General features: G+C 41.4%; 1 protein-coding gene across 2 annotated transcripts in view; it reads right to left on the reverse strand.

The window, feature by feature from the left end:
• The window catches only part of CCNY (cyclin Y), a 91,818-nt gene that overhangs the window by 26,263 nt on the left and 47,578 nt on the right, over window positions 1-17,977 (reverse strand). For both annotated transcript variants that reach the window (XM_025212607.1, XM_025212608.1), the window contains 3 exons: window positions 16,160-16,217; window positions 15,946-16,065; window positions 738-904 (listed from right to left, as the gene is read on the reverse strand). In XM_025212607.1, coding sequence (XP_025068392.1) covers window positions 738-904; window positions 15,946-16,065; window positions 16,160-16,217 — 345 coding nt within the window. The remainder of the gene's footprint in view (window positions 1-737; window positions 905-15,945; window positions 16,066-16,159; window positions 16,218-17,977) is intronic.

Below are 17,977 nucleotides of genomic sequence, written 5' to 3' on the forward strand. Positions count from 1 at the left end.
AAACTGGAAATATGGTAACCTTAGCTTAGCTGAAGCTGAACTAGGAAGGGAGAGACCAGGAACAACTGGCAAACAGCAAAATTATCCTACGAAAGGTTAGTTTAAATAGTGGAATATCAAGACCATTAAAAAAGAAGAGAGGATTGTTAATACCTCTGGAGTAAAGAACAATGTGCTATTAAAGTCAATGGACTCTCTCAACTCCTTGAATAGTAGTACTATAGCTGTTGCATTGTGAAGCAGCAATCCAAGATGAATGTTTTGACTGGAACAGAAGCATCATCTTCCCTGCTTAATACACACACCCCAATTGTGGAGGGCTGATTTGGGGGAAAGGGCATCTGTTATACACAAGAAAAATACAATCCAAGGGTAAAGGTCTTAGCCTTGCTTACTCTGCCATCTTGCTGGTTCCCTCATAATTGCTGGATTATGCTCTTAAAATGACTTGGTACCACTAACCAGGATTTATCTTGCTGTCCAGCAATGACTCAGGTTTACTATAACAAATAAACAGACAAAAGGATGCTGCACACACATTTTAAACCAAACTTGTAGTCCCACTGGGCATTTATTAATAGGCATAGCTATTTACAGTCCCAATAAACGCAAAGCAATATGTTAAAATTCCATGTAATCTGGGGTATACCAGCTTTACATAATATAGTCCATTAGGGCAAAAAAAAAAATGCATCACTCTCAGCATTCATAGGTTGAGATAAAATTACTGAACTCACATGTCCTCAACTGTGATATCTTTCAGGATCTGGCAGTAATCCACATTCCACACTGCCTGGTCGTCCCAAACTTTGGATGCCAGTAGAATTGCACCCAGTACAATTCGCTTCCAGTTTGCTGGACAAATATCTATTTCTGCGTATGTTAAAAGTCTTTCAAGATATACCTGGGAAGACATGTTATAACCAAGACTTAATATATTTTTCTACTTAAATTTAAAAGTATGTTCTAAAAAATAAATACATAATACCTTCTATTTTAAAACAGTGATCTACTCACATCCAGTTTATTTAAAGCTAGGTGGCTTTAAATCTATTCATACAAGACCAGGTAAAAAGTCAGAGGTCCTTCTATGCCTGCGTGCCTTGGCAGAGTAGTATGACTGACACATGCCAGATTCTGCAGCCAATGACACAAGACAGTGCTGTCCAGCCACCTCAGATTTTCAGCCCAAATGACCAAGCACTCATTTACAGCCGAGTCAACTAAAAGAGACCTTTGGTGAAGGCCCAGAGCAAGACTTCAACTCACATCTCTGAATCGGTAGCAAAATGCCTTAACTACTCTTCCACTGCACCATCCACTCAGGCAGTCTATATACATATCCAGATGAAGCTTAACAGATATGACGGCAGATGAAACAACTTAACTAAATAGTATTTCGTGAGACCCAGTAACTACTACTCAAAGGATGGCTTATGTTTCCAGAGTGAAATACAAAAAAAATGCATACCATTAAAAAGATTTTATAAAAGAAATATTATGGAAGAACATGAAAAACCTGCTTAGGCATCAAATTTTACCTTAATTATTTTTTCAAAGCACACACACACATACATGCATGCACTCATACACACAAGAACTTTGCTAATTGTGTTTATTGTAAAGTCTGGGGTCAAGTACTCAATATTTAAACATAAGATCTTTAGCATAAGGCCACCAACTACACAATAAACTCTGTATATTTATTCCAATAATTACACTATGTACACTACGATAACATCTGAGTAATATAATCCCTTGCTACAGTACTGGTTTTGCATTTTGAATTTTTGCTGAAAAGAAAACTCCTGTTTCATGCAACAATTACATGCTAAGATTATACCCTGTAGGGATCAACCTTTCTGGTGCCACTTCAATCCCCTTCTCCTACCCAATATGCTGTTCTGCTTTCTGCTCTCTGCCCAGTGCTGGTCTACTCTTGTGTTCCCTGATCTGCCACATGCCACACACAAAGGCTACATATGCCATTTGTGGCATACAGGCCACAGGGTGGTCACCCCTGGATTAGAAAGATATGTGCGCACTTCACCTACGGTAACAGACACCAAATCCAGCCATACTTTTCAAAATTTAAAAACACAAAAACTTGTAATATAAAAACCCCAGGAAAAAATACAAGAAAATATTAGCCAACTTGTATCTGAAGAGAACACTAAACAACTACAAAACATCCAATGCCAAGTGTAAAATGATCCTCCTCTACTATTGTCAGCTCATCTCCACTAAATCAATCCCCTATCTGGCTGTTCAAATATGTTGCACTGTACTTTCCTTATAATGATTTGAGTAAAACTAAGAATAAGCAAATACTTCCATGAATTTAGTAAGTCCTGCTTCCACTTTAAAAAAAAATGTGATTTTTGCTACCAATGTCACTAGATCGAAGAGCTGACCATATGTCTATAGCTATTTATTACAATTTGTTCTGTACTTCAGGAAGTTCAGAAACTTTATCAGTGGCACATTTTACAAGATACTTGGATGGAAAATACCATATAAAAAGGTGAAAGATTATGTTAATTGTCTGGAAAGCTAATATTCTTTTAAGAACTACAGCAATAGATTGTTGGGATCATCATATACTCCAAACTTCTCTGATCAGATGGCTCGCTGTTCAGGGGATAGAAGTGCTCTTCTGCATGTGACACAGGAGATTTTGCTCATTAATTGGGAATTATCTTTAAAACTTTAAATCTTTGGCTATATGTTTATACTATAGCATTAACAGAAAAAGAAAGAGCGTAAAAACAATGTGTGGAAACAAACAACAAAAACCTTCTGAGGGGCCGAGTATCATCAGTAAACTTAGCTATAGCACCTACCCTCACAGGCAAAACTGCAGATTTTTCATGATTTTTTTGAAAGATAAGAAGCCTTGCAGATTTAAGTGAAACCAGAAGAGGCACAAAAATAGAGAGTTGAAGTTTGTCCTCAGTCTTTAAATCAGAATGTCATGATGGTCCTGGATAAACTACTTCCCCCTTGGTTCTACTTTGCTGTTTGTGACCCACCCTGTTGCATTTTATGTGGCTCAGAAATTCCTAAGTCCATGAGTACAAACTGGAAAAAGCCACAACATATAACTCTCATCGTACTAGGCACCAATGTGACTAATAAAATAATCACCTGCCTATATAGACATTAGCCATCACTCTGCACAGGGGAAGTTCCAGAGGAGATGTGATGGTGCACTCACACCTCCTTTCCATGACGTAGCTCAGCAGCTTGAGTTCCCCGCAGAGCCTGGACCACACCATGAAAGCAGCAGCTGGAAACTTGTTTTCAAGTCCCCAGCACCGCCTCCCCATCCCCTCCTTGCTCAGAAGCCTCTCCCCCTCCTCTCTCATTTCTCCTCCCCCTCTCTACTTGTGCCTCTGGGCACAGGCAGGGGAGACCTACTGAGAGCTGCCAGGACAGTGGCAGCAGCAGCAGTAGGTGGCATTCACCCACTCCATGCCCATGTCCCTGAGGTGTTCTGGGCCAACCTGAAAGTGTAGGGAGGAGGAAACCCATCTGCCACCGTCCCTGGCTGAGCCAAGGTCTCTGCAGAGCCGCAGTAAGAAAGGAGGGTCTGCCCTTCCTGTGCCTTGAGCATAAGCAGAAAGGGCAAGGGGAGGGATTGGAATAGGAGATGCCACTGTGCATGGAGGGGGATGGAGCGGGTGCCAAGAGCAGTAGCAGGGAGGGGGCAGGCAAGGAAATTCTTACCTAATTTAGGGACTTAAAAAAAAAAAAAAAAAAAGCCTTGACTACTGCTTTCACAGTGTGTTCTGCCTGCTCCAGCATGGGAGGCTGGAAGTGGGCAAGTGCAGCTAACTCACAGGGTTGCTTCTCTCATACCCCCTTTTTCAAAATCCTTGATCCACCCACATTTATGGGGGATGCAAAATATTATGAAGTATCATTTGTGCTTATATCAAATTCTTCCTAATAATAGCCCACAAAAGGTTTAGCCAATGAACATGGCTTCAAACTATATGTGAATCTAGCAGGGAAGTCAGCATGTGTTGACTTTTGCACTTTGACTGACGGCTTCTGTTAGCAATTAATTCTGAAAACAAAGAACATTAGCTCGTAAGCAGATGACTGGTTTTCTAATGTCTCCTAACACATCAGCTGCCAGGAAGCCACAAATCCACAGGGATACAAATAAATGCTATTTTCCCCCAACGAGCACAAAAGCTGGCATTACATCTGTCCCTGCAGAGGCATGCTAATCTGTCAAAGAAAAATGCATAAAAAACCATGATCATAAGTTCAATAGTGTTTGTTGCTGTTAGAGATACAGAAAGAAGCAATTTAAGAGTTGAAAATTACAGGTCATTTTAGGTTATTTTAAGAGAATAAAATGCAGCACCTTAAAATTATACAATTAAATGTATAATAAATACAACACAAGGGATCAAAGAGATGTAGATAGAAAGGCAGGAACAACTAAACAGGCAATAGCTAACCAGAAGAATAATTTTCATTGTAGTCAACCCAAGATAGGATGAAATGATTTCTAAAAAGAAAGTAGTACGCAAGTGCACATGCCAAATATAGCCACAGCCCACATCATACAATAGCACCAGTTTAAAATCTATCTGCCATTTTATGGATAGCCTGTATAAGACAGATGTTATACAATCACAACTGTTCAGGCCAGCAAGCAAATTCATTATTTATTATGAATTAGCCACTATCAACAGACATGCCCTACTGCAAGCCAGGCTAAAGAGGAGAGATACTTTCAGGAAATATTCAAATTAATACACTGGAAGAAAAATAAGCCAAAACATGGCTGTTCAGTGATAGGGAAGAACTTACGAAAGTTATGCCAAAGAGAACTAGGTCCAAATTCCACTCTGGTGTAAAATGGGGTAACACTGCTGTACTTAATGGACTTATACTTGCTTTGTACTACAGTTTGCATCTACAACACAGTAGATAATGAATTTGCAATGAGATGTAAGAGCAAATTCAACCAATTCCATTTTTATATACAAAGTCATACGATATCATACTGAGCCAGGAAGCAATAGTTCCTATCTAGGTAATTTAAGTTTGAACACACTTAAAAACTGCATTTATTTCTGGGCCTACCTTAACAGAAACATTTTAACTAACTGAAGGGAGTTGAAAGACAAGCAAGAAATATGACTGACACCTTGGCAGACATGAAAGGACGAGTATACTTTAATCTTAAATTTCTAAACACTAGGGAGGAAGAAGAATTATTTAGACCAGAAACAACAGGCAAGCCCATGGCAGATACTAATATAATTCGATAATTGGGACCCAAGGAATTTTATGCCCTATCCTAAGGATCACATATCTTGCCATGTCAGACATGTATGTCAGGCTGCATGCCATTAGCTCACCGGCTGCAGGGTACACTGGGCCTAGTGTATATGCTCAGGCCCTTCCTTTGGCCTTTACCTGATTAGCACTTCAAACTGCGGCAGCTGTACCTGATACCCTTCAGCCTGGCTCCTGCCTGCTTGTCTGCTCCAGCTGACCCTGTTTGGGTGTCATGGGTTCCCTGGCTCCTGGCACTGCCTGGACTACAGATGTGGACCTTGCTTACTGACTGGGAATTTCACTTTGAAACCTTCTCTCTGGTTCTACCTTCTCATGAAGCCTCATCCTCTGGCCTGGCTCTACACCCACACTCCTCAAAATTGCCTGTGACCAAGGAGTACAAGGCTTTGACCAAAACCCCCAATATTGAGACAAGAGTGCTTGCAAAAGATGTGCTAACTCTTCTTTCTCTGGTTTCAAATATTGTATCACTAGATAAAGAGAAACCTTTATAAATTTCACAGACATTAGGGCTGGAAGGGACCTCGCGAGATCATCAGGTTCAGCCCCCTCCCTAAAGGGCAAGAAGTCAATTGGGGTCAGATCACCCCAGCCAGATAAGCATCCAAGTATTTCTTAAAGGTATACAGTAGGTGCTTGCACCACCGCTGAGGGAAGTCTATTCCAGACTCTGGAGACTTGGGCAGTAAACAAGTTTTTCCTTATGTCCAGTCTAAAACAGTCTTCCAGCCGTTTGTGACGGTTAGACCTCATCTTCTCTTGGGGGGCCCTGGTGAACAGACGCTCTCCCAAATCCTGATGCACGCCCCTTATGTACTTAGTCTGCCACCAAGTCCCCTTGAGCCTTCTTTTCTCCAGGCTGAAGAGTCCCATGCCTCTCCTCCTGACCTCTAACTACGCACATGGCTCTCCTCTGGGCTCTCTCAAGTTTCTCCACATCTTTTCTAAAGTGTGGAGCCTAGAATTAGATGCAGTACTCCAGCTGCAGCCTCACCAAGGCCAAATGAAGCCTTGGTGAGGCTGCAGCTGGCCTAATGACTTCTTGGGTCCTGCTTGAGATGAAAAATCGGGAGATGCAAGCCAGAGTTTTATTTTATTTTCCAGAGTTTTTATTTTGGAGTTCCTTATCAAACTAAGGGACTCCAAAACCAGCTCCTCGTGGCTAATTCTGCTTAAGGAGAATTCATAGGAAAAGCTAAAACCCGGGAAAGGCTACCTGCGTGGCTTTACTAGCTTGGTGAAAAGATTCAGAAAGAACCTTTCTACATAAAAACCATGAAGTCCACATTAAATAAGTCTGTGGAGAAGGAAGACAGGATGCCTGCAGACGTGCCAGATGCCTGCTCCAACACACTGTAATTATAGCACATAGGAGCAGACAATTAATTGAGTCTGCTGAAGCATGCTAATTAGCAAACTCCAGCAGCCTCACCATCTGGTGGGGACACTGAAAACATGCTTCAAACTGGTGGTGGGGGCGCTTTAACTAAAGCTCATCAAACAAGCCTGAGTTAAAATGCCCCATCACTATTTTGAAGCTCAGGACCCTGAATACACAAAACACTGGGGGAGCTTTAATTAGAGCAGCTCCCGAGAGCCCCTCTAACTAAAGTGCCTCCCTCCTAAACCCAGAGCACATGTGAAGATGTCCAAGATGACTAACATCCAGGGGGCACATCTACCCATGCAATTAAGACAAAGCAATAAAGTCTGGCACTTATCATTTAATCATGCATTGTTTAAAGCTTCCCAGGTGTCACATTTACACATGTGCCCAGAAGCGCAACACACTGAGCCAGGTCATAGCAGCCATGACTGGCAGGGGGCTCAGGGGATCAGCCTCCAGTGCAGGGCTAGCTGGCAGGCCAGCAGGCAGCCAGGCCTTCCAGCATCTGCACATGCCTTGCTGCAGAGTAAAAAAAACAGCCAAAACAAGAATTGCAGCAAAAACAAGTACTATCCTGCTGCAGAGTTCGTTTATTCCTGCCTAATAGCACTTCACATGTAGATGTGAGACATTTACTGAGTTAGTAAAGTTAACTAATTAGTTAACTCCACAGTAAACGTCTCATGTAGATGCGCCCAAGCTGTCCTGCAGGAGTGCCCAAGACCTTTAACTTAGTTCAATTTTCTACAGAAATTAACACAAAAAGTGAAACGGGTCTCCTCTGCGCACACACACACTACGGATGAGAGCTACTTCACTGTAAGCTGCCTAATAGAGGTACAGAATTAGCACCAAGTTGTGAAGCCTTGCCAGTTGGCTCTGGGCCCATTTGTGGGTGTTCTACACCGATGTTCTCCTATTTCCAAGTACAGTCACTGCCAGTGGGAGATCACAGCCTGGCTTCTATAAGCACAAGCTAGCAATTGAATATGGACTCATGGAAAGAAAGTTACATCAATGATAAGTACTGTATTTTCTTGCATACATGTCCCCAAATAAAACATGCACCTTATTTTTGGAAGGCAGAATGTAGGGGGAAGATTTTTTCAGCATCTCAGCCAACTGTGATACACAGAGTAATTCCTCCTGGTATCGCAGACTGTCAAGGAAGTGTGGCATCAGGAATGCTTGGTGTGGTAGACTCTCCTGCAGTGCCATACTTCCTGGACACTGTCACACAGGGTGCATCTACACGTGTGCTCTACTGTGGAGTAGACTAACTCCACAGTAAAGAGAGAGTCACTGTCTACATTTGCACTGGTATTAGGGCACAGAAAATCTAATTCACTCTCCTGTAAGATAAGTACTAAGATAGTAAGTATAAGATAATAAGATAAGTACTATCTATTAGCTTAGTACTTACAGTGGAGTAATTAACTGTACTGAAATGCATGTGTAGACAGTAACTGGGAGGACCAGACTCCTGGCTGCCACCTAGCCACATGGCTCTGCAGGTTTGGCACCCTCATGCATCAGGCAGTCCCTCCGCCACCTGACACTACCAGCTGGAGCCCAGGGCTCACCCCCCAACAGTTGCTCCTGCCAGCCTAGGCCTGGCTCTACCCTGGCTCTAATGGCTGCCCTAGATGCATGTGTAGACACTGCATCCAGGAGCAGTTTACTCCAGCTCAAACAGCTCCAGAGTTTATTGCTTTGCCTTCATTTCATGTGTAGATACACCCACAGTTATATCCCAGACCCTTGCAAGACTGTTGGTTCTTCACTGTAAATAGTGCTTTATACAAGTTCTTGTAAATGAAAGATTGTTTCCACATCACAAACTTCATCCAAATACTAGTAGTAGCTCACTTGCTGCTTTGCAACCAGTCTACACTGCTCAGCCAATAACTATGGCTATAAGGAAGTTAACACCATACTTCACCCCTTCAGTTTGCTGAGCAGACACGAGCAGCAGCCGTTTTGACAACTACATGGCATACAAGGCATCCCCAGGAGTGATCCTTTTCCAGAGAAGAAAACAGCTTCTCCACTGAAAACATGTGGCCCAATTTTCGGGGACTGATTTTAGGGGGTGAAGATACATGTTGTATGTGAGAAAATATGATACTACTCTCATAAATCTCCTTAGTTGTACAATCGCTCTTTATCAAGCACTGTACTAAACACCAACACTTATTTCAATACAGGTTTTGTATCCTATAAACTTAAGCTGTATTTTGTTCAGTTTTTTATTATGCAGTTCAGAAGGTTTCAGTGCTGTGAGTCCCTTTGCCTTAATTTAGAAAAACAACATATCCCCTGTATTTTCCTAACTTTAGGACCTGTTGCAATCAAGTTGATTAGTAAACCTAAATTTTAAAAGATCATTTTAGGAGAGTATAATAATGTATTAACTTTTCAGAATACTCAAAATCTGTCTGCCTTGAGCATCAGAAAATGCAACACATCTGGAAATAAAAATATCTGAAATAGTTGACCCCAGATGACTATTTCAGTAGTTCTGTTACAGAATGATAACCAACACTTGCAGCATCCAGAAACCAAGTCATGAACTGCCTCCACCTGCTTTACAGTGTCATTGTGACAGTGTCCACTAATATAGGAATCTATATGATCATTGCCTAAAGCCAATAGCCAACATTTTATCAATAGTACTTTATTTCCATGCAAGTGTTCCCCAGAGACTCCTCTTCTGAATTTAAGTTGAGGTGGGTGAAAACCGCACAATATTCCATTCCCTAACTAAACACTAAAGGTGCTTAATTTTGAAGGCAGAAGAGGCTCACCTTCTCCATCTCACTATCCATTTCCCCTCAGTAAGTCCACAATTTTAAGCCTACTTTTCATCATGGTCAATTATAATCATCATTACAAAGACCAGAAGACTCCAAGCACAGTTACAGACTGGTAGCAAAAAGACAGAATGATGATCTTGGATCTTATTTAAAATAGACACCTTTAAGGTGGAAAACATTGGTGCACTGAAAGATTACTTGCATGGGAAGATTATTATAGATATTGATTCTGAGATAAGCAATCTCTCCATGCACAGCACAAGTTAAGGGCTCAAATCCAACCACTGAATTGCCATATGCTTCTGTTCTATGCAATTAGCCAGTTCCCTAACTAAGTCTCCATAAATAACTCCATGCTTTGCAATTGCTCAGCTGGGCATCTAAAATGTTCCAGACAGGCCTGATGCCATCCATTTGACAGAAAAGGACACCATGGCTTGATATTATCAGCAGTTTGAGACATGTCCAATTTTTTTGTTTTAAGAACAAAAGTGAAAACTAGTGGAGGATTTAGCTACAAATATCTCAGAAAGTGTGACCAATTACAAACATATGGCAAAAGAATCTCAAATGACCAGTCTTCAGTTTTGCCTCAATTTTATCCAATTTCTCTTAAAAAGAAAAGCTACCAATAAAAATAATATTTGTTTTTCATTCAAACACTGGGGCTAATTATTCCTTCCATGCACAGCCCAGTGTTCAGTGGAAAAGCTGTACAAGCCATGGTGGTTCAAGACCATTGTCTTGTAAATCTGTAAATAAACACACATTCCTTTAATGATTTTGTCCTATTTTTCTTTGGAGGAAACATTTTCAGCAGCCCCTCAATTTGCCTCCCTTTTCATTCATTACAGTTCCATTTTGTCCTCTTCTGTGCGTATGTTTGTAGTAAAGATGGACTGCATAACAAGTATTTGAAGTCATAACCAAAGAAATGGATCAACTGAGAGCTTGGATTTTTTAATCCACTCATTAAAAAAAAAAATTAGGTGACTGTGGCGTCGGTGCCTACACAGTCAGATGGGTCGCAAATTGACTGGAGGGCCGCACCCAGAGAGTGGTGGTGGACGGATCAATTTCGACCTGGAGGGATGTGGGCAGTGGGGTCCCCCAGGGCTCGGTCCTCAGGCCCGCACTGTTCAACATCTTCATCAGCGACTTGGACAAGTGGGGGGGGGGTGAAAAGCACCTTGTTCAAATTCGCGTATGACACCAAGATGTGGGGAGAGGTGGGCACGCTAAAAGAGAGGGACAGGCTACAACTAGATCTGGACAGGTTACAGGGGTGGGCGGATGAGAATAGGATGGGATTCAGTACTGACAAGTGCACAGTACTGCACCTAGGGAGGAAGAACTGGCAGCAGACCTACAAGCTGGGGAACTCCCTTCCCGTCAGCACAGAGGCACAAAAGGATTTTGGATTCATTATTGATTCCAAGATGAACATGGGCCGCCAATGTGAGGACACAGTCAGTAGGGCCAACCGCACCTTGGCATGTATCCACAAATGCATCACAAGCAGGTCCAAGGAGGTGATCCTCCCCCTCTATGCAACATTGGTCAGGCCGCAGTTGGAGTACTGCGTCCAGTTCTGGGCACCGCACTTCAGGTGGGACGTGGACAGCATTGAGAGGGTTCAAAGGAGGGCCACTCGTATGGTCAGGGGGCAGCAAGGCAGACCCTACGAGGGGAGGCTATGGGACCTGAACCTGTTCAGCCTCCACAAGAGAAGGCTGAGAGGGGATCTGGTGGCCATCTATAAACTTACCAGGGGGGGGACCAGCGGGGAATGGAAGAGTCCCTGTTCCCCTGAGCACTACCAGGAGTAACTAGGAATAACGGCCGCAAGTTGATTGAGAGTAGGTTCAGGCTAGACATCAGGAGGCACTACTTCACAGTCAGGGTGGCTAGGATCTGGAACCAACTTCCAAGTGAAGTGGTGCTCGCTCCTACCCTGGGGGTCTTCAAAGAGAGGCTGGATAATCATCTAGCCGGGGTCATTTGACCCCAGCATTCTTTCCTGCCATGGCGGGCGGTCGAACTTGATGATCCGCTCAGGTCCCTTTCAACCCTACCTACTATGAATATTAAAACACTAGCAGGTACGTGTCAGTACAAGGAATACATAAAACAGTAATCTTTTGGCTTTGTCAAAATAAAAAGAGTAGAAGTGAGTCTAAGGCTTCACATCAGCTTATATAAGAATTTTATATTCTTATACACTTAACTATGGAGGAATTTCAGTTAAATATCCCCACACTCATATACAACCTAGCCCAAGTGACATGAATCCCACATCTGCATTGGACAGATGCATGTAATCAAAACCTGTGCATGCTAGTGGCACTGTTCTTTTTGCTAGTCACAGTCTTATTAAAGCTGTTCCAAGAGCTTATTGACTTAAAAAAAAAATCTTTTCATGTTCATTTGTTTGTTTTGTAAAGAAAAGGAATTTGCCAGTGCTATTAGGCTATGGACAGACATTGCATTTGTCCCAGGAGAAACCATTTTCCCTGGGTCAAAGTGTAATCATTCATTGTCCTGGGATAAACACCGAAAAGGTTCATGGGATAAGAAGTGCTAACAGTTTATCCCAGGATAAAAATATGAGAATATAATTCTATATAAAAGAAAACATTAAATATATTCTTATATTATATTTTATATAAGAATATAACCCACTATTCTACTTTATGCACAAAATAAAACTTCAAGAAAACCTGCTCCCAGTGCAATCTGCTGAAATGAAATGAAACTTGGTGAAATTGGCTTCTAGACACCCAGGAATTGATGACAGCCAAAAGGGGAATATCTTTTACCTCAATCCATCAATGTCAGCAAGTCAAACGCAAATGCTTTTAGATTAAACGACTTTCACTAACACCGACTTCAGAATATTCCATTTAAATGAAGTCAAATGAGCAGTACCTGTAGAAAGAACGTAACCTCCCACTAGTCCATGAGGAGAGTTAAATAGTCAGTTCAAGAATGCTGGCGAAGTATCCTACCGGCAGTGACTGAGTAAACCAGTACTGTGCTACAGCAGGATTAATTTTCTCTTTGCAGTTACACAACATTCCGTTTATTGAGTTGATAAAAACACAACTGGCAGGGATAGTCAGGACTCACCATTATTTGATTGGATTCATTAAATCCATAGTTTTCATATGAAGACTTTAGACTCCTGAGTATATATCAACTCTTCCCATCATGGTGATATGCTGTAGTAAGAGCTTGGGACAAACATGGAGTGCCACGGCGATTCAGGCACTAGTGCATGCCTTCTCTATTATGTAACTAAATTTTACAAAAATATTCTGTTCACCAGTAAGTATTCAGGTGGTCTCATTATACCAGTACTTGACCACCTCACAGTCTGTGTTGTGCTCATTCTCACAATGCCTCTGTAAGATGGCAAATATTGCGGTTCCCTTGTTAGAATGGGAACTGAGATACACAGATAGGTACCTAAATGTCTTGCTAAAGATCAAAAAGCAAGCCTGTGACAAATGGGGGACTCAATGTCCACTGAACAATTTTTCCTAGTCAAATGCAGACATGATTTTTCAGTTTTTCTAGGACAAAATGATAATGTATAAATATTTTATGATGGTGACACTTACATAACATATTATTTTCCTATAGCTACTGATAATAGTAATACTCAGCATTTATGCTGAGGACAATGGTTAAATATGTTTTATGGAAAATGGAGGAGATCTTAGTGCCAGCAAGAATGCCAGTGCCCCCTAGAGAAGGAAAAGAGCCCATATCTGCAAAGCCAAGTCACAGATATTCACCAGGACAAAAATTACCATTATGTAAATGTGACAAAAGAAGTCTGCTGCTTAAATCTCTTTTAAATCAGCAATAATTAAATCTTTCAGTTAATGTTGGTGCTGTGGTGTTGTTTTATAAATAATGGAAGTTAGTATTTTAAATAGTCTCAGCCTTGGATTTTAATTTTCTCATATATCAGTACAAGAAATCTCTTGGCAGCTTTGGAGGGCAGTGTGCAAACTAAATATTTTTTAATTATAAATTGGTTTGTTGTACTATTACAGGCTTTAATTGAAATAATTTTAATTAAGTGCTTAGAGTGCTAAAATGTTAATGTTTTGTGGAGATCATCTTATCTAACACAAGTTGGGGATCCATTTTCATTCAGTTCCTGCATCTAGCATAAACTGGCATACTGCCTGAGAAGCAAAAACAGTAGCAATAATCGTAATGTTGCAGTGTGCATCTCTGCATGCTAAAAGGGAAGCAGACAGCAGTGCATTTACATCAGATACTACCTTGATCTCTGTTATTTTATTATTATTAAAAAACATTAAAGAGACTATGAAAAACAACAACTGGAGTATCTTGCTCAAATTGTATTGTGATCTGCTTCCCCACAGCCTGCCTGCATGTTGACAAAAAGAAACAACCAGAAGCCTGGGGAATCAGAATGCAGTCCAATGTGGGAACCAACACAGAAACAGAGACTTGTGGACAGAAGGCTGCTTTTTATCTATGGCCATGGTCACAAGACTTAAGGCGCTAGGAGGGTTTGGGCAAAAGTCTGTAATGAAATAGTAAAGCCCACATAGCAATTTCCACACAAATCAAAAGCAAGGCTATGTCTTTCTGAGATCCATGCTGAGAGCAATGGTGACACAGGAAGAAATGGAAGTCAAGGCCGAATAGAAGAACACTGAAATAATAAATGAAATAGTATTAAAAATACTATTATGCTACTCTTAAATACCGCATATGCAAAGTTCTGAAGCATCTTACAGACATGGGAATTATTAGCCTCATATTTACAGACACGGAAACAAGAGCAAAAGCAAAGCAATGGTTTGATTTGTTGAGGTAGTGAGCACACCCAGTTCCCACTCATGTCACAAGAAGTTGTAAGTACCATAAATGATTGTGTCCAAGATTAGACTACCAAGAGACAGTCAGAAATTAAGATAAAAGAACCAATAATTTTAAACATTTTATATAATTGCTGAGTAAAACAGAAACAAGTGGCTGTGTTTTTAATCATACTGCTCTTAACAAGATTCCAGTGGGGGGGGGAGCCACGCAAAGAGAATAATTATTCTAATATACGCAGATCCTCTTTCCAACTCAAATGATGGATCAGTTCACTGTGGATTAGTAACTCGTATTTGATTATCAGGAGTTTGTGGAACAGGGCTGCACTGCATTCGATATTTCTTTCTTTCAATTAAACACTATTATATGTATGCAAGAGACAAAGAAGTAAAACCCATCTGAGAGAACTACTGATAATGGCTAGGTTAAGGGGTTCAGGGGTACCCCAGTCAAGGACTTTCAGGATAGGAAGGGGGTAAGATGCATCTCTCACTTCTCTTCCATATTCATTTGCCCTGCTGTGGTGGGCCAAATGAGAAAAAACCATGTCTGCTTGCTATTCTTGAACTGAAGGACAGGGGCTGCATTGATTAAAAGCTTTAGAAAATTATAAAAAGGGAAGAGCAGAGTCACACTGCAATGCTCCTCTCAACACCATTTTCTTAAACAAAAAAAACAAAAACAAAACTAAAACAAAACAAACATGGTGAATCTGTCCTGAAAAACGCTCTGAAGAGGTGAAGATGTCCAGCCTGCTTTGGGTTTTTTGGTGTTTTGTTTTAAAAGAACATTCTGAAACTAAGAATGTGGCAACGACCATAGCTGAAAGCTGAAAACATTTCTTATAGTCAGATGGACAGGTATTTAAAATCAGCTGGTGGAAAGCTGCTTAGCTCCAGTAGTTCAAGAAGTCAGTGATCTGCATCAACTTATACCAACTGAAAATCTGACCATTCATCTTTAGAGTCTATTTTTATGTGGATGTCATCCTTAGCTATTTAATTGTTCAGTAATCTGACATGCTGCTGAAAAACATGTACAATGCAAGTAAAAATAGCAGACACCAAACATGCTCCAGTCACTCGCAGCCCTCTGTGCATCCATCAACTCTTATTAATGCCAGGAAATTACTGATAGCTGTGTAAAAGCCTCCACTGGATGCTGTAATGATAAACAATAAACCTGCCAGAAATGAAAGGGCTTCAGCTGCTAATATTCCCACACAGCAAGGATGCTTGCCCCACCCGTGTTTCATATGAGTCACCCTGATAGCCTGCAATGCTATCGCTCTGTATGAGCAAGATGTAATCCCAGCTTTTGTGTCATCTTACACAACCTCCTGGGACACTTCAATAACTCATCTCAAAGAGAAAAAGACACGCCCTATTTTTTTGCTTGAAATAATTTCCATATTCTCTACACAAAGTCCGATGAGGCGGAAAAAAAAGGGTCCCTGACAATACCAAGAGCTATTACACTGCACAGGAACAAGCTCAGGAATCAAGAGTGGATCTGTTGAATGGTTGATGTCGTTTCGCAGACACTCACCAGGGTGACAATGGCACATTCAGCGGTCAGTTGAGCAGCACTGAACAACGTCCGAACAAAGCGGTAAATCTGTTTCTGCTCTGGGTCGTGTTTGTCATAATCTGGTGGCACTTCGGATTTCTGAGGAGGAAACGTTTTGAAACAGGTGACTGAGTCAAATACACAGAAACAGGGAAAGGAAGCAGACCTGGTCTCATGAAAGAGAAGAGTTTACCGAAAGGGGGTGGAGGTTTTCATCAAAAATATCTAAGAGCATTCTTCCATCTGTGTCCCTGAAAAGAAAGAAAAATATTGCAGTTTCATTGCCTGCATAGGACCGTGTGTATCCTACACATCATTTATTCAAGTAATACGTGCACTGTAGAGCACCTAGGCATATTACAGAAATATGCACGTTTTCTCAGTGCTGGGAAGGGCCTGTTCTGCATACGGTTGGATCTATGCAAAGTTCCTTATACCATATTTACTCAAACTCCAAGATGAGGTTTTCTTCCCCATTTAACATAGGGAAGAGGGGGAAGCCCCTCATTTTGGAATTGAGTATGAGGTTAGGGGGAGAGGACCAGCAGCTGCTGTGGCTCCAGCCCCAACCCGGGACCCGAGGCTGCAGGGGCATGGGGGGGAAAGCATGGGGGTGGGAGGACAAGTAGTGGGGGTAAAAAGGCAGCAGGGTACAAGGTGTGGAGGGGTAAGGGGCAGTGATGAAGGCCTGCTGCCTACCTCCTCTGACCTGCCTCCCCCACTGCCTGCCCCCTAACTGCCCCCCTGCTGCAATAGTAGGTGGTGGAAGAACAAATTTAAGATGACCCTCCAATAGTTAGATTCTATACATGGAAAATTACAACAAATGTATATTTTCCATGCATATCTTGAATTTAATGCCATTTTAAATACCCCACATGATGGTGCTTCAGTCACTTTGGGAGACTTTTCTACAACCTAATAGATATTACTGTTCAGAAGTTTTTCCTGCTAAAATTCATCTTATGGTTTTCCCCCTTAATTCATCCCATTAATTCTTCCTATACCTGTATTTTACTAATTCTTCTTCCATTCAGTGTGCACAGATTCTGGGTATTCGAAGCCTGTCATCATTATCTCCCTTGTGATAATTTAGCAAATTTACACATACGCAACTCATTCCATCTTTCTTATAAAATCCTTTAGCCTTTTACCATATTTACTCAAATACAAGACAAAGTTTATCCCCAGTTGGCATGGGCGGAAAAGCCTCTTGACTTATGTTCACATACAAGGAAATCTCATTAAATAACAATGCCCATCATTAAACAGCTGCCAAAAGCAGCATGTAGTTAGCAATGGAAACTAACTATGAAGTTGATTAAGAGCACCTAACGCTGAGTATGACTGTAAACTACATGGTGGTCCACATTAGACAAACATGCTGACAGGAACCTACCACAAAGACAGATCAGTGCAGCCCATCTAAATAAGACGTATGGCAGTGCATATTAAGCACAGCCCCCTTCAGCACTGACTTTTTTTTTTTCATTCATAGTGAGCCACTACACTGAATATATTTTTACTTCCTCTTCACACCCACAGCTGAGCTGCATCTTTCTTTCCCAATTCCAAAGATTCCTGCTTGTTCACCAGGCTTAAATGCCTGGCAAACATCATGAAATGGGTCCCAAATATTTCACCCAGAATCCCTCAATTACCCCCTCTTAGCCTGTTGCATAATTAGTGTGGTTCTGGCCTCTATGAGGTGAAGCTAGACCAGGCTGACCTGTGCCTAGGAGCACCCCAGGATTTGTGACAAGAACACCTAGTTCCAGTCATGCGTGTGGGCTAATTAACATAAAATCATAGAAAATTAGGGTTGGAAGGGACCTCAGGAGGTCACATCTAGTCCAACCCCCTGCTCAAAGCATGACCATCCCTAGTTAGATCATCCCAGCCAATGCTTTTGTTTAGCTGGGTCTTAAAAATCTCCAAGAATGTAGAGTCCACAACCTCTCTGGGTAACCTGTTTCAGTGTTTTACTAAAAGCATGAACATGGTTCCTTGG

The sequence above is a fragment of the Alligator sinensis genome, unplaced genomic scaffold (genome assembly GCF_000455745.1).
Source record: "Alligator sinensis unplaced genomic scaffold, ASM45574v1 scaffold1077_1, whole genome shotgun sequence".
NCBI lineage: Eukaryota > Metazoa > Chordata > Crocodylia > Alligatoridae > Alligator > Alligator sinensis.